A 24,785-nucleotide genomic window follows, 5' to 3' on the forward strand; every position below is an offset into this window, starting at 1 on the left:
GCTTATCACCAAGGACCAGTGGGGGACCTTGTTGGGTGGGGCCTGGGGTGCTGGGCTGATCCGCTTCCTCTGCTACCAACAATCCTTTTCCGTGCCTTCTTCCCTCTGGTCAGATCATTTTGCCTAGAACCTGCACACCTGTCCGTGAAGGTCCTGCGTCCATAGATGGAGCTCAGCATTGTGCATGGTGATGCTGTACTTTATACATGGGTTGCAGATGCAGGCCAGTCTGTATACTCCCTCTTGGCAGAGAGGATACAAGCAGATGGCCACGTGTGCCTGCAACCTCCTCACCCAGTCCCTGACTTTTATGTTCCTACCCTGTCCAAGAGCATCCCTCATGACCAGATACAGCTTGTGCACCAGGCAGACAATGCTCTCAAAGGACATGTCATCATCATTCAGGGCCGTCACTATGTTTCTACCAGCTTACATGATGAGATAGCCACGGACAACATCACCCGCAGGAGACTACTCACTCAGTTCAGCCTTGATCACATCGACAAAGCTCCTCCCCATGCAATCCTCATCCATCCCCCACACCTGGAGCAGAACCACTCTGTAGCCCAGAAGCAGGGTTTTCCCCTTTTTCTGAGACCCTGATCTTACCCTGGTGGTCTGGAGGTCATCCGATTGCCACCAATGGGCAGTGAGGGTGAGGTATCTGTGCTGATGGATGCTCCACAGGTCCACTGTGAAGTGCACAGTTCGCCCTTTTGCTCTGGACAGCTCATCAAGGACCAGCTCTACCACAGAGAGGTAGATGGATGGCAAGACTCATTGGTCAACGGTCCACTGCAAGGGCATGGTATACCAGGGAGCTGCATGATGCAGGACCCATCAAAAGCCCACACCCTCTACAACAGACAAAGGTAGTCCATCCAGGGCAATCATCTCCGCCACTACATAAGTGAGCACCTCCTGAGCCCTCCCTATTTCCTTTTCTTGGCAGTGCCACCAACCCTGATGGAACAACCTCCTGAAGGGGAGCCTGGATGGAAGTTCCACTCCTACCCACAGCACCCTCGGGTGCGAGTGTGAGCCTTCTTCCTCAGGGTGGACTCCCATTTCCCCTCCCCTTCTCCTTGCTCAGAAGCCCTCTTCATCCCCCCATTGGATGGTTCTTCTTGGTCTGCAGGCAACAGACTTGGGTGTTCCCTCTGCAGATGCATGTGGAGGGTGCTGGACTACAGGTGGTTGAGATCCAAGCCTCTATACACCAGGACATTGCAGGTCTGGCAACACAGCACACGGGGGTCATTGGGGAGGGTTAGGAAGTGCTGCCAAAGTGTGGGCCTGAAACAGGGACCAGGATGGGAGTGGCTGGGCCAAGAGGACAGAGTGAGGGGGGGGGACTGCAGGCAGGGGCAGCCCAAAGAGGTTGGTATGCGGAGGAGCTGGATGTTTCTCCAAGACTCTCCAATGCACCCTGAGATCCCTCCTTCTCCTCCTCCAAACGTTTTAGCAGCTGCTTTTCCTCTAGTAACGCTAACAATTCTTCTGGCAACTCTGGCAATGCTGACAACTCTTCCACCACACAAACACCTTTCCAGCCAGGAAAGGTACTTTAAATAAGAAAGAGACTGTTTATCAGTCTTTTTTGTAAGCAGCAACTCAAAAATCCTCCCTCTCTCCCATAGGTGTAAACTACGGGGGGGCTGAGGGGCTCGAGCCCTCCCCGGATTTGGCCAGGGGGGGGCTGAGCACCCCCTGGGCAGCCAGTGAACTACATGGGGGCTAAGGGACTCAAGCCCCCTCAGATCTCACAGTTACAATAGCTGATGAAGCACAGGATTGTCCCCCCCTTCCTGTTATATTATAATTTCTATGATTCTTTGGGGCTCTGTTCCTGTTTTTTGCTTGTATGTATTAGTGTGTTTATTAAGAATTTATCATTTTTAAAGGTATTGCGGTTTGTATAAACTATTTACAAATAAATGTTACAGAAGAATTAAGAGACTCTCATAGAAGATATTTGATTTTGAAAATCAGGCTCCTGGAAGGCAAGCTTTACACACTAGCAACAATATATGCACCAAACAATGCAAGAGAAAGTTTTTATGAAAATGGTTTCCAATCCATTTTCAATTTTCAAGAAGATAATGATCTTCGGAGACATGAATGGGGTAATGGATCTAAGAAAAAGATAGGTGGGAGGGGGGAACAAAGAAGGCAAACTTCCCCAAAATGTGCTCTCTCCCCTCCTATCAAGAAACTATTTTTTGAAGTAATATCTTAAATAGTATATGATGGCTTCGTGGGGTTTTTTGGGCTGTATTTAGGTTTGTGCCCATCTCTACTCCTGAGTAGTAATCTACACATCAAAGGACAGTAAAGGAATAAACAGTAAACAGATGCTCTTACCAGTCTATCTTTCTAACTCTCTGGTTTCTCCCCCTCTGAAACCTGAGGAATGGAACAGCATTAGAAGTGGACTCTTCTAACATTCCCTGAATGTAAATTGTAGCCATGCACTTATATTGCACTTATGTCCAACAGAGGTCTTGCAATCTGACTGTTGCTACATTGAAAATGGGTGGAGCCAGCCAGGGTTAAGGACTAAGCAGTGTATAAATTGATGTATTGTCGAAGGCTTTCACGGCCAAGACCACGGCAATACAGCCCGGAAAAACCCCCAACAACCATTGCAGTGTATAAATTCTTTTTAATATAAAATTTATTTTTATAAATATAAGCAGAACAGAAAAAAGAAAATAAAAACAATAGCACAATTATAATTATGTCAAAAGAAAAAGAGTAAACATAACAAATAATATCAATGACTCATGTTTTTTATATCCAGCACATATCAATCCTTGAATGTGTTTGGTGTCTGTCAGAAAAGAAAGTATAGTCTCCAATATTCAGATTTTTGATCCTACAAGCATCTTCCAATTGTAAAATTTCCGTATAATTAAACACATTTTGGAGAAGATGGGGGGAAGTGAAGAGAGGGGAGAGACTTCTGAGGTAAATGCTCCCTGGATTTATGGCTGTCAAAATCTCACATGCTCTCTGGTCCTTTCTTTTATTTATGTAAACCGCTTCAGTCGCCCACAATGTGAAACAGACACAAGCTTGGTTGATAGTTTGTAAGCTTTGCGTTCCCTTTGTAGGATCAAAAATCTTTTAGACATTTAACCCACTGAAGCCATCATATACTATTTAAGATACTACTTCAAAAAATAGTTTCTTTATAGGAGGGGAAGAGAGCATATTTTGGGGAAGTTCCTTTCCATGGAACTTCCACGAACTGTAGGCTTGTTCGTTGGGTCGTATTTACAGGGGCAGTTTAAATGGCCATTTCCCTAGTTAAATGGCCATTTAAACTGCCTCTTTAAGGGCCCTGCTGCAGCAGGTCCCCCCCCCCCCGCCGCTGCCTGGCAGCTGATAGTTTAAAGGGACCTGCCTGGCAGAGCCCGTTAAACTGCCCAAACCCCAGCAGCCTTCCTGCCCTTCAAGAGGCTGAAAACAGCCTTCCTGCCCCTCAAATGGCTGCAGCAGCCATTTGAAGGGCAGGAAGGCCATTTTCAGCCTCTTCCGTTGCCCTGCAGGCCCCCAGGGAGGTGGAAGAGGCCGAAAACGTCCTTCCTGCCCCTCCTGGGAGGAGAGGAAGGATGCTGCACTGCAGGATAAGGTAAGTGTGGCTGGGGTTTGGGCAGTTTAAAGGGCCCTGCCAGGAAGGTCCCTTTAAACTATCAGCTGGCAGGCTGTGGAGAGGGGGATCCCCCTTGCCGCCTGCCAGCTGATAGTTTAAAGGGACCTGCCGGTTGCAAGACAGGAAAGGGCCCTTTAAACTGTTAAATGCCCCTTTTCCTGCTGCTGTTAAGGCCAGAAAGGGGCATTTAAACCCCACGAACCACAAACTGGTTCATAACTGGTCCAGTTCCATGGTTCGTGGAACTCACAAATCACGAACCTGCGGGTTCATTGGTTTTTTTTGTTCCATGTCCATGTCTACTCGAGGCCTTCCTCCTCAGAACAGATCTGTAGGTAGGAAGCTCTCTTCACTTTCCTATCAAAGTATGGAGTTTCTATAATAAAGAACTCTGACTTCTTTTTTAAAACTAAAATTTTTCTAAAACTGCTTCCCTTTAAAAACTTATACACTCACACCAGCCAGTAGGCTCCAGCCATCCATCATCATGTTTTCTCTGCAGCCAGTGCTACTCTGTTAAGGACCAGTTTCTATTCCTTTTAACAGGGAAAAAAGTGACTATCTATTTTACTTTCCAGTAACCTTATCATTACATTGTATTTTGGAAATGGAACACTGGGAAAGGGTAGGCCTTATGTTTCCTTGTTGAAATAGCTTTCTTTCTTTTCTTTCTTTTTTTCTTTGTGGCTTTGTTTTTGTTGGGTGTGGGAGAACAGTTAGTTTTTTTCATGGTAATTTATGGGGGGGGGGGCTGCTTCAGCCATTCCTAAACTCCTCTTTCAAATTCCACTCCATGTTTAAATGGAGAGGTGGTATCTATTGCAGAAAAGGACAATTCCTAAAAATGAGTGCTGTCTTTCTGAAGCAATGAGAAGCCCTATCTGCATGAACAAGATTGGAAGGGGGGGGTGCAGATCAGAGGCCTTTTAAAAATTTCCTTTTGCCCTGTGTCCAGGCTGTGATTTGGTTAATAATGTCTTTTACAGTGGAGTTTAAGCAGTGTGCTAAGAAAGCAAGATATATAAAATCCTAGGTAGTATAACTGCAAGTTTTCTTTGGGGTCATAACTAGCACTGTTCTGAATTACCTCAAAATGTGCTTGTACTCACTTATAGGATATGAGTTTGAAGTGAGAAGATGGGAGTTTGCTACTACTTTGCACTCTGTACACTGCTCAGAAATCGAGTGCACGGCAACTGTTTTGTATTCTGCCCTGGTTCAGACTTCAACCATGCATTTACCAAACGAAGGCGTCTGCAATGCCATAATGTAGTAAATTTCAGTACTAAGTCACCCTTATGAATAAGGCAGAATCAAGACTCCTGTAAATGAATGTCCAGGAAAACTTTAAAAATGTTCCCTTACAGGCTTTTCTGTGTTGCCTTTCTTAGTGACAAATTTGTGACCATTAGTTTGTCCTCTACACATGGTATGTATAATTATAGATCATAAAGTGACTATCCTAAAAGTGAATTTCAAAAACAGGACACAGCAAGAGATCGCTGAGATAGCACTATAACCACTGACCAACTCCCACATTTTTCTAGGTTTGGCCCAGCTCAGGGGCATTGTTAGGGGGGTCCCCATGGGTGCTTGGATACCCCTAAATTTAGGCGGAGCCCCTCCCTAAATCTCCAATGGCCCCACCTCCATAGATGGTGGCAATGGAAGCCCCTCCCTGTGATGTCATTGGCTCCTCCCTGTGATGTCACTGGCATAGCAATACCTCTAGCCCGGCCCCAGCCCCCCCCCCCCCGGGAAATTGGAAAGTCTATGCCCCTGCTCTCTCCAACTCCCAATAGCAGTTCCTCCTTGTCTCTCTGGCTGCCTGTTGAAAAATGAAACTACGCAGCTCAGTGCTGCATATTATATACTCCTCGGTCTCATAGACCAGAATGGAGCTCTCTGGTTAGCAGGCAGAGGTGCCTATCAAGGTTTTGAAGGCTAAGATTGCTGTTCGCAGGGCTGCAGAACATCCATCTCCTCCATTGCCTAGGGAATTAATTCTTGCTCCTTGCTTACATAGAGAAGCATGGGAGCACTCTGGTTGGCAGGCAGAGCTGCCTGTCAAGGTTTTGAGGGCTAAGATTGGTGTTTCCATGGCTGCAGAAGGTCTGCAGACGTTCCTGGCCTCCATTGCCTAGGGGATTAATGGATTGGTGCAAGGCTGTTTGAGAACTCTGTTTGTGAACTCTGAACCAGCCCAATTCGTGCTGAACTTTGGGTCATAATTCACATTGTGCCCACCTCTATTCCTCATATTTGACTTACATTTATGTTTGTATTGTCGAAGGCTTTCACGGCCAGCGAACGATGGTTGTTGTGGGTTTTCCGGGCTGTATTGCCGTGGTCTTGACATTGTAGTTCCTGACGTTTCGCCAGCATCTGTGGCTGGCATCTTCAGAGGTGTAGCACCAAAACAAAGAGATCTCTCAGTGTCACAGTGTGGAAAGGATGTTGGCAGGTCATTTATATCTACTCAGGAGGGGTGGGGTTGAGCAGTATCTTATTCCAGGACACCAAAATACTGGACAACAATTCCAAATACTTTGTCAGACTGCACAGGGAAGCCATTGAAATTCACAAGCATAAACAAAACTTCAACAGGAAAGAAGAAACCTTAAGAATGAACAGAGCATGGTTTCCAGTTCTGAAAAACACCAGGGTAACAAAACACTCTATACCCGACAATAGCCCTGCAGAGAAGATTAGCACATCAAGCACCAATCCATATGCAAAAGAACCTCCTCAGGATACAGTGAAGCCTCCCACCATTAGCATTCCACACCCTGGGAAACTCTTACAGGATGACTCAGCTCAACCCCACCCCTCCTGAGTAGATATAAATGACCTGCCAACATCTTTTCCACACTGTGACACTGAGAGATCTCTGTCTTTTGGTGCTACACCTCTGAAGATGCCAGCCACAGCTGCTGGCGAAACGTCAGGAACTACAATGCCAAGACTACGGCAATACAGCCCGGAAAACCCACAACAACCATACATTTATGTTTATTTGGCAAGCCACAAAATTGTCCTTTAGATAAACCTGAGGAAAGTTTGGGCAAAGGGAGTCCCTGAAAATGATAGAAGAAAAGGAGGGTCCTGAGGGTGAGGGCTCCTGAGGGGAATGACAGAACTCTTTTCTCCCACTTCACTCTTGTTGGGATCCCTTTCCTTTTCTCTTTGATCTATGAACTCCACCCACAGGACTCCAAAAATATTTGGGGGTCAAGGATACGCAATCTAACTCAACAGATGTTCAGTAGAAATCTTTACCAAGGGAGCCTCGATACTTCCTTCAGTGTGGCAAATGGCCTTCACATGATGAGACACCCCGTTCATCTCTCCACACAAAAGCCCAGTTTAGACAACCTCCCAGAAATTCGGTACTAAACACCCAGCCAATATTGCAGCTAAAATTGAGAGCCAAATCCCCTCATGAAGATTAACATAAACCTTTGATTGGAAAGCCTGTTTACCTCTTATCAGCAAATCCACAGGGTCGCTGGATTGTGACATGGTCCCTGACCACATTCTGTATCTACAGCTGTATTTTCCTGCGTGTTCCCAGCTCACATTCATGATGAAAAACATAGCCATGGTCTCATGAGTCTCCAGCTCCAGTGGCATCTGGCTTCCCACCTTTTCAAGATAGAAAGTCTTGAGACCCCTTCCATTGAATAGGCAGCGGATCGTGATATTTGCTGCAAGGTCAACTCTCTCAGAGGGACGCAGGGAGATGGTGGGTCTGTCTGCATTGGCATCTGTGCAAAGGAACAGAGAAGAAAGTGAAGACCCCGCCAGCATTACTGGAGACAGGAAGACCCATTGGGCTTTCCTCATCATAAAGGAGAGGACAACACTACTTCTTTTCCTCCAACACTCACAGAAATAGTGACCGATTATGGCGACCATGAGCCTAAACATAAGCAAATGCTTCCTTAGACCCCTCACCTAACATCAAGAGCTCCACATTCCTGCTGGTCTTTGATGACTTGAAAACCATTAATGGTCGGTAGCTGCATCTGTACCTCCCTGCATGATCCAGGCTCATGTTGCTGATTCGGAACAGGGCTGTGCCCCCATCTGGCTCTGCTGATTGTGATGCTCTCACCTCTCCACCCTTATGAAGATGGAATGTGTTGTTGAGACCCTCCGCCCAGCACCGGATGGTGATACTGCTTCCCAGGGCTGCCACAGTGCTAGGACTCAGGGAGATATTGGGCCTTGGAAGATCAGGATCTGTGAGTAGGAGGAAGATTGTTATCTGGGGTCAAACTCCTATTGATCCCCATGGATTACACTTTCTTGCAAGCAGAAATGGGATTATTACCAGCTCATTTTTCTGAATGTAGAAATAATTGGCATACCGGACTACTGTCAGTCAGACAGCTAATTCATGTCATCATGTCACACAGACATGATGTCATGTGTGACATCATCACGGGTGCATGGGCACCGCCAGCCTGATTACTGTGGCAGGCAGCTGTGGCGGCACGCAGGTGGCCTCTGAGCTCTCCCACTCAGTTGCCTTGCGCCGCCGCAGACGCCTGCCTGCAGCTGCTGAGCCCAGCTGGGGGCGTGTACTGGTGGCAGCACGGGGCAGGAGGGCTAGGAGCCTGCAGCTCCGTGACACACGCTCCCGCCCCCCACGCCTCCTCCAGTGCCCCCTCTGGCACCCCACGCCCTGAGGCCACCGCCTACCTGGCCTCAATGGGTGCGCTAGCCCTGCTCAAAATGCCTCTCAGTTCTTCCTGATATTGCCCTTCAGTCAGCATTCAACAGAACACTCCCTCTTTACTTACAGGTTCTATTTAGCCCTTGTAATGTGTTGGCAATGATACGATTTGAATTTCGCTCATCTGCTTTTAAAGGATAGCTGCCACGGCCACATTTTGTGACATTCAATTCAATATTTTTTATTTATCTCTGTGGATAAACCATTAAATTCCATTTTCTCAAAAATTTATCCATCACCCAACAGGTGATTGATAAACACAGTGCAGTGCACTCCAAATGAAGAGTCAATAATGTCACAGTGAGAAACACAAGAGCAACAGTATGCAGCACCCTGCAAAACACAACTTTCAGAATGCCTGTGGAAGGACATCAGTGGGGGCCTTTGTGCAATTCCTCAGATGGAGGATCTCACAGAACAGAAGGTGTGATGGAGAAAGCAGTAGAACTGGCAGAAGCTGCCCTCCTCTGCCCAATGGAGGGGATGGTAAAGCCCGATGAACAAACCTCACTAAGCATGTGGGTTCGCCTCATGCAGAGATGATCCTTCACATATAAGTGGCATTGAGTCCTAACTCCTGAGCCTCAGGGGTGTAAAGAAGCTTCCTCACATCTGACTTATATTTATTTTTCATTTGGCAAGCCTCATAATTGCCCTCTAGATAAACTTGAGGAAAGTTTGGGCAGAGAGAGTTCCTGAAAGTGACAGAAGAAAGGGATGGTCCTGAGGGTGAGGGCTCCTGAGAGGAATAAGAGAACTCTTTCCCCCAAGTCCACTCTTGTTGGGATCCTTTTCTCTTTGGTCTATGAATTCCACCCACAGGACTCCAAATGTATCTGGGAGTAACAGATACACAACCTGATTCAACAGATGTTCAGCAGAAATCTTTGCCAAGGGAGCCTCAATACTTCCTTCAATGTGGCAAATGGCCTTCACATGATGAGACACCCTGTTCATCTCTCCACACAAAAGCCCAGTTTAGACAACCTCCCAGAAATTCAATACTAAACACCCAGCCAATGCTGCAGTTAAAATGGAGAACCAAATCCCCTCATGAAGATTAATGTACACTGACGAGCAGAAAGCCTGTTTACCTTTTATCAGCAACTCCACAGGGTTGCTGGATTGTGACATGGGCCACCAATATATTCTGTATCTACAGCTGTATTTTCCTGCATGTTCCCAGCTCACATTCATGATGAAAAACATAGCCATGGTCTCATGAGTCTCCAGCTCCAGTGGCATCTGGCTTCCCGCCTTTTCAAGATAGAAAGTCTTGAGACCCCTTCCATTGAATAGGCAGCGGATCGTGATATTTGCTGCAAGGTCAACTCTATCAGAGGGATGCAGGGAGATGGTGGGTCTGTCTGCATTGGCATCTGTGCAAAGGAACAGAGAAGAAAGTGAAGACCCCGCCAGCATTACTGGAGACAGGAAGACCCATTGGGCTTTCCTCATCGCAAAGGAGAGGACAACACTACTTGTTTTCCTTCAGCACTCACAGAAAAAGAAAGATTTAAGCTGCCTTGAGCTTAAACACCAGGAAGTGGGCAGGGATCTCTTTGAAATCCCGACAAAGGAACATTATGCCTGTCCTTCTAATGTCGCTCCTCTCTGAGTACACCGTTTGTGCAAATGTATACACGGGGACAGCCTTGTATGATTGCCCAATGCAGCAATGGTTGCTGATGCAATGCAGTGATAACAGGACTTCCACCTGGCAGGTTTACCCTAATCTTTCCTGCACCAGTCCCCTGGTAATGGACAACCCCTCCCTCCATGGCTGCCAGGTCTTCTACTTTGGTGTGAGGTCTCCTACTAGCAGCCCCATTTGTCCAGCAGCTATGGAAAGATGTTTTTAATAAACAGCAGTGTTGGGAGAACCCAGAAGTCACAAAGGGTAGTTCTGGGAATCACCAGAAACTCTGGGTTTTTATGGTCTATGATTCTGAATTCCTATTCCAACTTTCCCTCTCATATGGGTGCCATCCAAGCTTTGCTGTGATCATTCCCAAAACTTCACAGCAAAGTAGAGTTGAGGAAAGATTGAAGTAAACCCGGGAAAAACTGGGATGTAAGAATGTACCACTATGCTGTGGTGAAGTGGATGGGGGGGAACTCTTGTTTCTCAATGGCATCACACCCAGGGCAAATACCCTGTATAGAGAAGGTCCGTGTTTTGCAGTGGCGAACTTTGGGTCATTCTATACATTACTTCTTTGATGAGTTCTCCATGGAGCCAACCTGTGTTCCTCGCAGACACACTTCAAATTAAAAAAGGACAGCGCAAATGGGCTAGGAAAGCTGCTGCAAGGAGAGAGAGAGCTCCTTCCTTTCTCCCAAACTTTATCCCATGCAAAAACAATGCGAAGGGGAGACATTTCCCCATTTCTGCAGCTCCACATGGATACATTTTGTGCATGTGTGGACGCAGAGAGAGGGAATCTTCCCCCCCACACACACACACACATTGTTTTTGCACGGGGGGGGGGGAGATCTTGAGAAAAAGGCAGGAGGCCTCCTGCCTCCAGTGGCAGATTTCTGAACTCCTTTGGAACTTCCCTTTTTTTATATAGAAGCCAATCCCTGGAGCTGATGTGTGTCACAGGTTGGCTCCATGGAGAACTCATCAAAGGGTCGTTTGCAGGGCAGGAGCATAAAAACTACCCTTGCAACCATAATGACAACAGATTTGTTTTTATTATTTCTAAATGAATCCCTTAGATTTTCAGGAAGCAACTTCTAAACCCAGCACCTCATTCTTAGTTTATTCTGTGCTGCTCAGTCACAACACTTCATAATCATGGGGAGGGGGCACCATCAAGCTGACCATTTGGGTACCCAGACCGCAATCAGTTACAAAGGAAGAGGTCTTTGCTCCTTCTGCAGGCTAAAATTGGGTTTCTGTTCCCTTTTTTTCCATCAGCCATTTAAAGCATTGAGCAGATTGGACCATACAATAAATATTCTGCATTAGAAATGCTTCAGGTAATCCCAGGTCAGGAGGACAGGAGAGCATAAGTGTACTAAGCTGCTTTTCCACTACAGTTAGCTAGGGGTGGGTGGAGGTTCTGTTGACTCTCACCTAATAACACAAGATCTACAGGATTGCTGGGCATAGATATGAGAAACCCTGACGGAGGTCTATAGCTGCAGTAGTATCTCCCTACATGACGCTGGCTCACGTTGCTGAAGGTGAATTTGGCCACATCTCCAAATGGCTCAACTGACTGTGGTATGGAACAAGATCCATACTTATGAAGATAGAACCTTTTGATGAGACCTATAGCCCAGCAAAGAATGGTGACGTTGCTGCCAAGCAATTCCACCCTGCTAGGAGTCATGGAGATACTGGGTTCAGGCAGATCAGGATCTGTGAATAGAAGGAAGATAGCTTAGTGCATGAAGTGTCAGAACCACCATCCAGGACATGTGGAGTTAGACACAGTCCAAACAATGGCGGCTTTGAGACTCATTTTTATGAGTTCTCCTGCTAGTTTCTGCTTTTAGGGCTATTAAGACAAGGGGGCTGTTACAAACAGTTTGAAACCTGTTTCTTATCAGTGCCCACCGCCATGAGTACCCTCTCTTCCACCTTGTGCCAGTGGACGGAGACGGCTGCTTGCCTTGAGCTCTCTATGAGGTTTATTTATCTTACCTTTTTATTTTCTTTTTTCTATATATACTTAAACTGGTGGGAGGCTGATAAATCTAAAGGTCTCTCTGCAGTCAGCTATTGAGATAACCGTAAATATAAGTCTTGAAACCTGAAAGTTAATTAATGGCTACTGGCAAACAGCCCAAGAGACCTTGACGAACCTGGCTTTTTGCCAGAGTGTATACAGACCAGACTAGAAGATTTCTATGTCTTGAAGAGAAAGAGAAAGCATGGTGAACAAAACTTGCAATATAGTATTGAAACAGCAAATCGCTTTTCACCCCTTGTGGAGTTGTTTGAATCAACAGAGGAGAAGGAGACTATCTTGCCTCAGACAAAAAGTGACTTTGTAGCTGACTCTGGGGCGTGGCAGTCAGAGAGGCAGCAGCCAAACCAGGCACAAACTGAAACTGATAAGGGAGATCCAGCATTTTTGAACTACAACCAATTTGATCTAATTGCCAGAACTGTTGATTGTATTTTTAAAAATATTGAAGGAATTATGATCCAGTTTGGTGTAGTGGTTAAGAGCACGGGACTCTAATCTTGATTCCCCACTCCTCCACAAAGCCAGCTGGGTGACCTTGGGCGAGTCACAGTTCTCTGGAGTTCTCTCAGCCCCACCCACCTCACAGGGTGATTGTTGTGGGGTAATAATAACACTTTGTAAACCGCTCTGAGTGGGCATTAAGTTGTCCTGAAGGGTGGTATATAAATCGAATGTTATTATGTTATTATTATTATCCAACGTAACTGCTTACAGCAGCAGTTGTAGGACTGCCCCCCACAGCCAATAAACATCATCAATTTCCTACTAGATCAACAAGTACTACACAAAATACCTACACTCTACAGAGGACTGGGCAAACCTATTCTCACACAGGAAATATCATAGAGGCTACTGGAAACCAGGGGAACTGTGAGAACCCACAGCATCGGATCCTTCAACCATATAAGATCTGTATGACAATTAGGGGTGTGCAATTCGGTATTCTGATTAGGTTAAAGTTACCGAATGAGGGCCATTTCGGGTTTTTTTCAGTATTACTGAAACTTTTTCTGAATACCGAAAAATTTCGGTAATACTGAATCAGAGATTGCCGAATCGATTCGGCCATTGTTTTTAATGAGAAAACCTTCTCCCAAGAGCAAGCTGGGTTTTTGCCTAATAGACAAATTAGAGACAATCTGAGAGTGGTTATGGATGCCATAGAATATTATGACAAGCACCCTGATAAAGAGATAGTTTTTTTCTTCGCGGATGCAGAGAAGGCCTTTGACAACTTAAATTGGGACTTTATGTTTGCAACAATGGAAAGGATGGACCTAGGGAAAGACTTTATAGAGGCAGCGAAAGTTATTTACAAAGATCAAAGAGCGGCGATATGCATTAACAGCAATTTGACAGAAAAATTCGAGGTAAGAAAAGGTACAAGGCAAGGATGTCCACTTTCACCTCTGCTGTTTGTTATGGTGTTGGAAGTATTATTAAGGCAGATAAGAGAAGATGACAACATCAAAGGCAGTTCCTACAAGTTCAGAGCGTTTGCAGACGATGTAATGTTTATAGTGGAAGATCCAATCCAGATATTACCAATATTGTTAGATAAAATTAAAGAATTTGGAGATCTGGCAGGGTTCTACATTAACAAAACGAAGTTGAAACTGCTCTGCAAAAATATGATAAAAAAGAAACAGCAGGAGTTAACAAGTGCAACAAACTGTGAACTGGTTCAAAAAACAAAGTACCTGGGAATTGAACTGACAGTTAAAAATATAGACTTGTTTAAGAATAATTATGAGAAGCTTTGGTCGAAGATAGAAAGAGATATGTTGAAATGGAATAAATTGAATTTGTCATTGTTGGGCCGTATTTCAGTGGTTAAAATGAATGTGCTACCTAGAGTGATGTTCTTGTTGCAAACAATCCCAATAGTAAAAGACAAAAAACATTTTGACAAATGGCAAAGAAGAATATCAGAATTTGTGTGGGCAGGGAAGAAGCCAAGGGTTAAGATAAAGGCGTTATGCGATGCACAGGAAAGGGGTGGTTTGCAACTACCAAACTTGAGATTGTATCATGAGGCAATATGCTTAAACATGGTTGAAAGAATGGGTGAAATTATCTAATCATAACTTGTTGTCTTTAGAACGTCACAATAAGTTGTTTGGCTGGCATGCATATTTATGGTATGATAAACATAAAATGGATGCCATGTTTCAACACCATTATGTAAGAAGAAATCTTTTTTTGGTTTGGCAAAAATATAAAAAGTTTTTGGGGGAAGAGAGACCCTTGTGGATTGTACCAGCAGAAGTTGTAAATCCAAGTATAGGATATAAAGGAGAAGAATGGACAACCTACAAAGAACTATTAAGGTTGGATAGAGACTCTCTTAAGATAAAGGACAATGAGGAATTACCATTAAAATATGGATGGTTGCAATATCGACAAATCAAAGATTTATTTGAAGTAGACAAAAGGAAAGTAGGTTTTAGAGGTAAAAACTCAGAGCTAGAAGAACTTTTACTTGGAGAGGGAGCAAAAGTGATTTCTAAGATATACAAACTTTTGCTGAAATGGTACACAGAGGATGAGATGGTTAAAGTTCAAATGGTAAAATGGGCAGTACATTTTAATAAAGAGATCACAATGGAGGCATGGGAACATTTATGGAAAAATACATTGAAAATGTCAACATGTACCAGTTTAAAAGAGAATTATATAAGTGTTACTGGGACTGCTTTTAATTGAATGGGGAAATTAGCTAGCAGCCCAGAACTGCAATTAGCGCGGATCTAGCCAACTATACAAAGGTCTCTTCTTCGAAAACTCACATGTTAAAGAGGCAGACTACAGATATTCAATCAATAACGTGTATTTACTAATGGTGTGGCGTATGCCTAAACTTACACAAACATACAAGGTTACACACAAGAGCTAAGAAATACAGAGTAGGAAAATTAGAGACGGTTGCATGAGCAGGAACCCCACGATGACAAGGGATATACTTACAATCCTGAGGCGGAGCAGAGATATAGCAGTGAGGTGGTCTAGTGCCAGCACCAGAACCACGGGCAGAAAGGCAGCAAGGAGGTTGGCATAGGAATGGCGCGTGCCCTATGGTTTGAGGGGCTAGCTTATATACTTTCAAAGTACCTGGGGGCTGGCGCCCCGTTCAATGATTCTCATGACTTAAATCAAAGGATTTGGGGCTATCAGAATAGCCTTGATTGGACACTGTTTGAAGTCTGATTGATATCATGACACCTTTTGGGAGAGGGGATGGGAGAAAGGAAGGGGATCCGGGCAGTTTGCACGTTCACAGCGCTCATCCTGGTGCCATCAAGTCCGGAGTGCAGAGGTTGCTTTGATGTGCGCTTGTTGATTGCTCTGGCTGACCAGCGCTCAATCTTCATTCTGGATAGGTGTTAAGATATGCAGAGGAGAGCGGAGTTCTCTCGCTGTGTACGTGGTCAGCTCGCTTCTTCGAAATGGCTTCCCAAAGCAGGCAGTTCTTCTCGGTTTCCTGGCTGCCTGGAGACATGACTGCCAGCTGGGCACGGCGAGGGCTTACTAGCAGGCTGCCTGGTAGTGAGGGTAAGCTTGGTAACCAGCCCGCGGGAGGCTCCCGGCAGGAGTTGGCCAGGGGGCGCCTGGTCAGGCTCACGGGGAGACTTCCCTTGGCTGGCACCTGGCTGCTAGCAGCGTGGCTGGGACCCAGGGTGAGGCAAATTCTCATGGCAGGCGAGGGAGCAGTGTTTAAGACACAGTCCGTGGTTGGTGGCAGGGCAAAATCACACCGGAGAGTCCAGATATAAGCTTGAGCAGGGCTGTGCCACACAAAGGGTCCTGAATGCAATTGTCCAGGAAACTGACACAGTCTGTTGCAGCATCAGATATGAAACTGACACACATATTGGAGGCACACATGCAAGGCAATCTTTTAGTGTATAACTCAAACACAGTTCGTGGCTGGCCTCAGGGCATGAGGGGGGGCTGCTTGGTAACATAAGATGATGTATAGGTGGTACTTAACACCGAAAAAGTTAGCAAATGCTAATAGTCAAATGTCAAACAAATGTTGGAAATATAAAAAACATGAAGGTTCTCTGTACCATATGTGGTGGACGTGTGAAAAGGCCAAGCTATTTTGGTCTAAGATTTATGCGGAAATGTCGCTAATTTTAAAAAGTAATGTGATAAAGAGCCCTGATCTGCTCTTACTAGGATTAAATATGGAGGAAGTGAATGTTAAGGACGGGATACTGTTATATTATATGATGGTAGCAGCAAGAATATTATATGCACAGTATTGGAAACAAGAAGAACTACCAGAAGTCAAAGACTGGATTCAAAAACTGTTGTACATGGCGGAAACGGACAAATTGACAAGAAAGTTATGAGAACAAAATCCAAGTGAATTTTTTACAGACTGGGGAAAACTTAAAAATTATTTGGAAAAGAAATGGGATGTGAAAGGACAATTGTGGTCTCTTGATAATTATTAAGAAGTAATAACGAAGAATAAGTTAGAACTTTTCCTTTAGTAATAGGGACAAATGTAATGTAGAGTAAATGATAAGAAATAAAGGGGTTATAATGCTGTTGGGAGTCAATACAGAAAAGGGGGGAGGGGAGGGGTGGGATACATATATTAATATAATGCAAAGATATGTTATAAGATGTCTTATGGAATGTATGTTAACCCATCGAATAAAAACTTTTGAAAAAAGAAAAAGAAAAAAGAAAACCTTCTCCCAGATTTCCGGGAGTTGGGGGGGGGGCGTTTTTTGTCCGAATCACACCAACCTTGGTGGAGAACTTCTCCTAACTCTCCTCTAACTACACCCCAAGTTTCAGAAAGATTGGACTTTGGGGAACCATGTTATGCCCCCCAAACAAGGTGCCCCCATCCTCCTACACTCTCCATGGTTCTCTACGGGGAAAAACAAGTCATCTTTCTAGGTGGCTTGGGGGGGCATTTTGCAAGTAAAATGCACCCAACTTTCAGGGGACCTGCTCCCACCTGTCCTCCCACCCTCCACCAAGTTTCAGGCAGATTCCACTTTGGGGGAGCTATTTTATGGCCTCCCAAAGAAGGCGCCCCTATCCACTTCCACTCCACTATTCCTTATGGGGGAAAGAAGAGAGGCTTGTCTGGCTTCAGGGGCCCATCTCCCACCTGTCCCCCTTCCCTCCACCAAGGCTCAAGCAGATCCCACTTTGGGGGGCCATTTTATGGCTTCCCAAAGATGCTGCTCTTAGCCCCCCCCCCTTCTCCATTATTTCCTATGGGGGAAAAAAGAGATATTTGTCTGGCTAGGGGTGGCATTTTGCATGCAAAATGCCCCCACACTTCAGGGGCCCATCTCCTACCTGTCCTCCCACCCTCCACCAAAGCTCAACCAGATCCCACTTTGGGGGCCATTTTATGCCTCCTCCCAAATGCGGTTCTTCTGCCACACCACTTTGTCTTTCTACTGTGGGGAAGACTTCCACACTGCAGAAACACATGGGATTGGGGCTGCCAATGGCCACAGCCACAGTCCACCTGCACCCAAACTGCCAAATACCACACACACACTCCCCAAAACCTAACCTCCCCTGTCCTGTGGCCAGCCACTTTCTATTGATTCCTATTATGGGAAAATCTCCCACAGCAGGAACCCACGGAATGTGGCATCTATGGCCACAGGCACAGTCCCCCTTTTAAATCCACCCCCCACACACACACAGCCCCACACTGGCCCAAAGACACCCTCCCCAACATTCCCACACTGGCCACTACCCCAGGAGCAGGCTGGCCAGCCGTCCCCCATTGTTCTCCGTGATGGGAACTTTTAAACTCTCTTTCCCAGGGCAATTATGCATAGCCCAGGGGTTCCACAATGGTGGGCACACTCCCAAGTGCGAGCTTGTCCTTGTGAAAGAGCACCTGAACCACAGTCACCCTCCCCCAAATTCCCCCACCACCTACAGAGATGGCCCAAAGACACCCTCCCCAACATTCCCACACCAGCCACTACCCCAGGAGCAGGCTGGCCAGCCAGCCCCATTGTTCCCTATGATGCGAACCAACTGCACAACAAAGAATAAAACACAAACACACACTGAATAAAGTTTTTAAAAAATTATTTTCTCACTTTCAAAGTACAAGTAGGCAAAGCATAGTGACACATTACACCAGCAGTCCCCCACACAGAAAAATAACACAACTCACTTAACATCAGAGAATCACAAAAACACAATTCCTGTCAAAAACACTTTGTTTTTTTAATAGCTGTAGGTTACACAGCAGGGGGGCACACCAAAGGGCATTCCAGCATTCCCCTAAACAAAAATAACAACTCACTTCACATTAAAGAATCACAAAAACACAATTCCTGTCAAAAACACCTTATTTCTTTAACTGCTTTTGGTTGCACAGTAGGAGGGCACAACAGGGCATAAAAGCAGTCTACTACTTAAAAATAACACAACTCACTTCACATCAGAGAATCACCAAAAATACAATTGCTGTCAAAAATAGTGAAGTGAGTTGTGTTATTTTGTGTAATAGACTGCTTTCATGCCCTGTTGTGCCCTCCTACTGTGTAACCTAAAGCAGTTAAAGCAGTTAAAGAAATAAAGTGTTTTTGTCCTCTCTGCCAGTGCCCGCCCCAGGCTCACTACCACAGATGGGTCACCGCACTTGGTGGCCAGGTGGAGGTGTAAGTGCAGTGCAAGGTTCCATGCCGGCATGGGAGGAGGTGGGGTGGGGGGCAGGCCATGAGTTAGTCCACTTCCAAAGCCACTCCAGCCCTGGGAATGCCCCTTGCAGAGGCGGAAAGTTACGCCACAAAATAAGGAGGCATAGCCCATAGGTACCCATTGAACAGGAAAACTCAAGCTCCTCTCCCGGTGCCCAGCCCCACCCCCACAGCCTGAAGGAGTATAGGATGGGAACTACCATGGGGGCCAATTTGTGTGCGCTTCCGGGGTGGGCGAGCACCCCTCCCTGCACCCAATCACCTGCTCACACCCCCTACAAAATGTCCAGTTGCGCTGCTCGTGGATAGGTGAGCACACAGCCGGAGGCTCTGCCCATCAGCCTCCTGCCACATGTACTTTGTGCACAAGGCAGGAGAGAGGGTACTCATGGTGGTAGGCACTGAGTGCACTGGGGGGGTGTCATGATCTCGCTGTGCCAGGAAGGCCTAGCAAGGCCTCAGAAGCCTATTAGCAGTGAGAGTAGGCTTGCCTGCCATTCCCAGGAGCCCCTGGGCCATTTTGGAGCCCTTTTTGGCCAATCAGAACACAGGGGGCTAGTGCTATATAAGTCTGGGAGGGAAAAAGCCTGTGCTCTTTCTCCCAGGGAGCAGGCCAGAGGAGGTTTCTGCTAGGGGGAGAGGACCTCATCCAGGTAGGGCGAGAAGACAGGCCTGGCAGACAGAGGGACAGTGAGTTCAGTCATGCTAGGGCCTTTAGTTTATTTTACTTTCACCCATCTATTGTTGCTAATGCACCTTGCTTGGTTACTTGTTTGATATTTACTGACCTCCTTGTAAATAAATCCTTTTGTTTGTTGTTACTCTGCTGGGTCCTCATGCCTGTTTATTGGCCAAGCTATGGAGGTCAGAAGGATTGGAAGGGTACTCTGGGTCTTTCCAAGGGACCCTAAATCCCAGAGTGGTGGTAATGTAAGGTGGCTCACCCCACCTGAGGCATGACAGGGGGCTTAGTTAGAAAACTGGGAGAACTTTGCACTTGCTCAAGGGAAGAAAGGCACAGTCCAGAATGTCTAGCTAACTAACAATAACCACTCAAGTCTCCTTGCAGGTTATCTGACTCTGAAGTTCTAGCTCGGTAAGAAATGAGGGAGCACTGACAGGTAAGAAGGGCGCTCAGCCACCTGACTTTCCCCCTCATGGGATAAGATCATCCCAAGGCAGAGCACTGTCTCACCAGAGAGTCATGCATCATGTGGCTGAGAGCTGCACCTATCGAGCTGCCGCCACAGCTCTTAACCAAAGGACACCTTTCCAGATGTTGCAGATTGGGCTTGGCCTTAGCTGCACACCAGCCTGGGTCACCTTCAGCACCTGTCTGTTTCCCTTGCAGGCAGATCGCCACTCTTCTAGGAGACCAAGGGGCATGGCTATCTGAGCCTGCCCCCCCCCCCAGCCTCTGCAAGTGCCATTCAGGTCCAGCCCAGGGAGCAGTTTACCAAGGTAGCCCACGGGTCAGCCACACTGGCAGGAAATACTTCCAGAGAACCTCTACACCTTTTTAATAAAATATGTGTTGAAAAACAAGAAACTGCTGTCTGTTTGCTTGCTCTCCTGATATTGACAATAGCTGCCGCCATCCCCAACTCCCCATTGGGACATCTTCTCACACATCCTCACAAATTTTTCCTGGCTCAGGTCTGGGATCGATGGGGTGCGGTCTGCTGCCAGAAGGAGCAGGTGTCAAGTGGAGCCCTGCCCAGCTCCCCTGCCCCCTCTCCTCCCCTCAATGTAAGTTCAGGCAGTGGGGTGAGAAATAAAGTGTGGCCCATGAATGTCTGGCAGGGTGGGGGGATGCTCCACTGAAGACATGCATTCTCTGAAAGACTGAGCAACTGATGTCTGATAATCCAGGCAGAGGGGAAGGCAGAAGTTACTGCAGGGAGGTGGGGGATGTAGAGCAACATCTTTGGATCTCCTCCTCCTCTGGAAGGACGGACCACCTTCCATTTCACTGTTTGCAGAAGCAGGGATGGACTTGGGAAATCTGGCACGGGGAGGGATGAATGGCGCCCCCTGGAGCAGTTTCTCTGCTCCCACAGGCTGTCAGTCCATGGGGGGCGGGGCTGGGCTGGACTGGATTGGGGCGTGACTCTCAAGGTCCAATCCATGTTCTCGCATTGTTGTGATGCAGTGATTGTTCAAATGGTGCCACCACAAGTCTGTGGGTGCTTTGCACTCCCTTCTGGCATCTTGCATGGTTTCCAATGGGCATTCCTTTCACTCATTGTAGAACTCACCACCCCACTTGCCTCTCTGGATCCTGGGGGCTGCTCCCAAGTGCTGCAGACTTTCTAGTCCCACTTTTCAGTAGCGGTGGGGATTTGCAGGTGCACCGAGCTGCAGCCAACAGCCTGGCCCTCATCAGAAATGAGGGCTAGATGGGCGAGAGGGTGGGTGTTCGATCTGGATCTTCATTGTCACTTCTGCTTCCCTCCCTAAGGGGGCCCTATTGGCGGCAGCGAGGATCGTGGCCTCCCCATTGGCTGCGCTACTGCTTGCCCCTCACCTGCCTGTCAGGGAAGTGGTGTGGCCAGCGGCGGGGTTGTCAGGGGAGTGGGGGGCAGGTGTTCCTGGCAGCAGTTGTGCCTCACCTTGCCACACTCAGGCGTCAGTGGGACTCTCCTGCAAAAGTCCATAGGGAACTGTGGAGCGGCACACCATTTACATCGACACACAAGCTACGACACTGCCTCTGGGCTTAGGATTGAGCTGTTAGCTGGTTATAATTAATTTGAATTATGTACTTGCTTAAAGTAATTGCTAAGTTCCCTACTTTTTTTCCTTTTGAAGTAATATGTCTGCATATAATGTCTGTATTATTTCTTCTTTAATTATGTATTTCAATGGACCCATACATAAAATTTATAATAGGTTAATCCACTAAGACTAGACCAATTTTAAGCTACTAAATTGAGTAATGGAATTAATATTAAATAATGTGTGACAGAATTTAATGTGGATATAAAATAAATACATGTTTATAGCTTCAGTTCTTCTGGACCCTTAACAATAGGTGGAAAGTATAATTAGCATTATTTTTGGACTATCTGCTTGGAACTGAGGGAGGTGGTTAAAAAAACTATATTTTGTACGCATTCTACTTTATTATTATTATTCAATCTATTACTATATCTTACTATATAAAAGAGTAAGCGTGTTCTAGCCAACTCACTTCCTACCCTGATGCACCACCAGAGGGCATTGCTGTGGCTTTTCCTAAAAGCTTAGGACATGTTTACATTTGGTGGCGCCTAACAGATAACAAAATTGGTACCTGGTGACCTTTGTTAGAAGAAAGATTGAATGTTTTGGAGTCTTGGCAGAGAAGGCCCTCTCCATGGAGCTCACCTCATGTTGCTTCAAAGACAAGGAACAAGATACTGAGCTGGTTCCTCACCTTCTATCAGCAGCTCCACAGGTTCACTGCGCTCTGACCGGGAATCGGTGTTTGGATCGCAAGAGTAGCAGGTGTATTTCCCCCCATCCTCTTTGATCACATTAACAATTGAAAAAATATAATGTCCAGGACTCTTTGAAATGCTAAGTCTTCCATGAGGAATATGTGGTTCCAGATAGAAAGAATAGTCAGAGGAAGGACGCTCACAATGGATCCGTGCAGTTTCTCCCACTAAGTATCCCCAGGGAGGTTCCACATAGATAAAAGGAGCAGAAATGATCTGCCTGAATTATGAAAGAAACAAGAACATAATCATGTATTGGCGTGTGGAGAGAGAAACGTCAACATATATTAAACGTTCAGCCAAAGAAGTGCACATAATCATATAGTAGATATATCTCAATAGTTTATCAGAATTTCTTTACTTATTTTCTTTCTTTTTTTTCCTTTCTTTTTAAAAGATGTTCAATTTCAGTGATTTATTTGGCACTTATATTTTAAAATCCTGGTTTTCATTTGAAGAGTTCTGGGCTCTTCGGAGAATTTCCAGTCACCACCACCACCCTTAGCAGCAATGATTATACTACAAAGCGCTTCAAATAACACATGAGAATCCATACCACAACACCCTGTAATCAATATTGGCCATAAATGGCAGATAGCGAGAAGGTCAGGGAAGAATTAGAACCATGGCTTTCCTATTTCACAGCTGAGTTTAAAGATGATATTCTCAAACATTGCGGAGAAAATGGCAAACCTCTCCTAGAATCCACAACCTGCCTGGTAGGAATCACATGACTGAATGCTCTTCTATATACAAAATCCCTGCACCAAGAAAACTGAATGTCAGGGCTGCTTCTAATCTGTCTTCCTCCCTGACATGCACAGAGGATACTAGTGGGAGTCTTGGGGTTCGTTTGCGCTTCAGGACATGTCGGTTACCTGGTGCAACCACTGGCCACATTGCTGCGCAGTAGCAACAGATCTTTGCTCACCCCCATGACAAGCTGGGTTGAAAAATGTATGGCTGTTCATGGGTTGGCCAGTGCCCTGTTTGTGGGGCAACGCAACCAGACTATTGATTTCACTGAGGGGTGAACAGTCACTAAGTACTGACTAAACCATGTCACAGCATATTGAAACAGGTAAATAAGTAAATATTTACTTATTTAGCTAGTTCATTTATATCCCAGCTTTCTCAATGGATATCCAAAGTGGCTTACATTGTTCTCTTCTCCATTTTATCCTCACAACAACCCTGTGAGGTAGGTTAGTCTTGGCATAAGAGTGACTGGCCCAACATGACCCAGTGAGCTTCCATGGCAGAGTGGAGATTCGAATCTGAGTCTCCCTGATTATAGGCTGACACTCTAATCATCACTATACCACATTATATAAATGAGCCCTTATAGGGCCTTCTATCAGATTTGGAAGGTAAAAGATCCACAAGTTAAAAGAGAAATGTTTCTGCCCCCTCAGCTTTAGTTTAGTTAGTTTAATTTATTCAATTTTTAGCCTGCCCTCACTGCAAGCAGACTCGGGGCAGGTTACAACAGTAATACAATATAAAAATAAAACAGTAAAATCGCAATCTCCAAGGCATAACTTCTTACCTCTGGGCACCTTTTCCTCCTGAGCTACAAAGCAGCCTGGAAAACAGAAAGAGCTGTTACTGGAAAGGTCCCTACTGGATGTAGCTTCCATCCCACCCATGGATACGAAAACTGACAGAGGCTGGATCTGGGACTGGCTTTTAAGTTGTTAGATTCTCATGTTAGATTCTCATCCCCAAGCATGTAATTTCATGTGACACAGAAACAGAACACTTCTGAATATGGGCAAGGAGCGAAAGTCTGCAGATGGCCGTTTCTCTCCCTGATCAATAATCACAATCATAATGTGATGCATCTTTTACAGAGATGAAGGTTTCCAGGGCAGATAGCTGGACTTCCAAGCAGCATCAACTTCAGCTTCTATCCCTCTTATTCTCTCGGTCACATAACCAGAAGAAAATTTCCCTCTCTCCATTTTCCAGCTGCAGGACATTCTGATTCTCACCAAAACAAGAAGATGAAAGGAGCAGGAATCATGATGGAGTGATGGGCGGTCTCTACAAGCTCGATGCCATTGCCACAGATTGTCCTCAACTGTGCTAAGTATGATGTTTCCTGTGAGACCCTAGATTACATCTGAAGCAACAGGAAACTGGGTAAAGCACCGCCTGCTCCCCATCGCCTTTGACTCTCAACCGGCAGGAAAGGTCTTCTAGGCTCACATATTATCTGTTCACATACAAAAGCAGCCATCCCTTTGAATCAAACACAAAAAAATCACAATGAAAAACTATAGTGGCTCTGGTTCTGTTGGGCTTGTAACAGTGTCCCTTTGCTTCAGTTTGGTTCTGATAGGATTCTCTGGTTCAAGTTGGTTCTGGTGGGTTTTGTTGATTCTTTTTGCTTTGGGAAGCTATTGATCATAGGTTGCTGTTGTGTGTTTGTCTAAAACTTCCTGTGTCCTGAAGAAAAACAGTTTTGCACTTACTTGTAACTATTGTTAC

The 24,785-nt window shown here is 45.8% G+C and overlaps 1 protein-coding gene across 1 annotated transcript; it reads right to left on the minus strand.

Moving 5' to 3' along the window:
* Window positions 1–1,187: 1,187 nt before the first annotated feature.
* Window positions 1,188–23,941, minus strand: LOC129339529 (leukocyte immunoglobulin-like receptor subfamily A member 2). The gene is made up of 4 exons (XM_054994110.1): window positions 23,842–23,941; window positions 7,616–7,903; window positions 7,238–7,425; window positions 1,188–1,235 (listed from the first exon to the last, which is right to left on the minus strand). Exons 1-4 carry the CDS (start codon window positions 23,939–23,941, stop codon window positions 1,188–1,190), a joined length of 624 nt encoding a protein of 207 aa, XP_054850085.1.
* Window positions 23,942–24,785: the final 844 nt, after the last annotated feature.

Source organism: Eublepharis macularius, chromosome 12 (assembly GCF_028583425.1).
Source record: "Eublepharis macularius isolate TG4126 chromosome 12, MPM_Emac_v1.0, whole genome shotgun sequence".
In the NCBI taxonomy this organism is placed as follows: domain Eukaryota; kingdom Metazoa; phylum Chordata; class Lepidosauria; order Squamata; family Eublepharidae; genus Eublepharis; species Eublepharis macularius.

Bases quoted from the DNA above. Each gene is read 5' to 3' on its own strand.
- LOC129339529 (XM_054994110.1), bottom strand. From the start codon at position 23,941: ATGGGTGGGATGGAAGCTACATCCAGTAGGGACCTTTCCAGTAACAGC. The intron at 7,904-23,841 runs GTAAGAAGTTAT...TCCTACTCACAG, and splicing joins GGAGGAAAAGGTGCCCAGAG to ATCCTGATCTTCCAAGGCCC. The intron at 7,426-7,615 runs GTGAGGGGTCTA...TCCTTTGCACAG, and splicing joins TGTGGAGCTCTTGATGTTAG to ATGCCAATGCAGACAGACCC.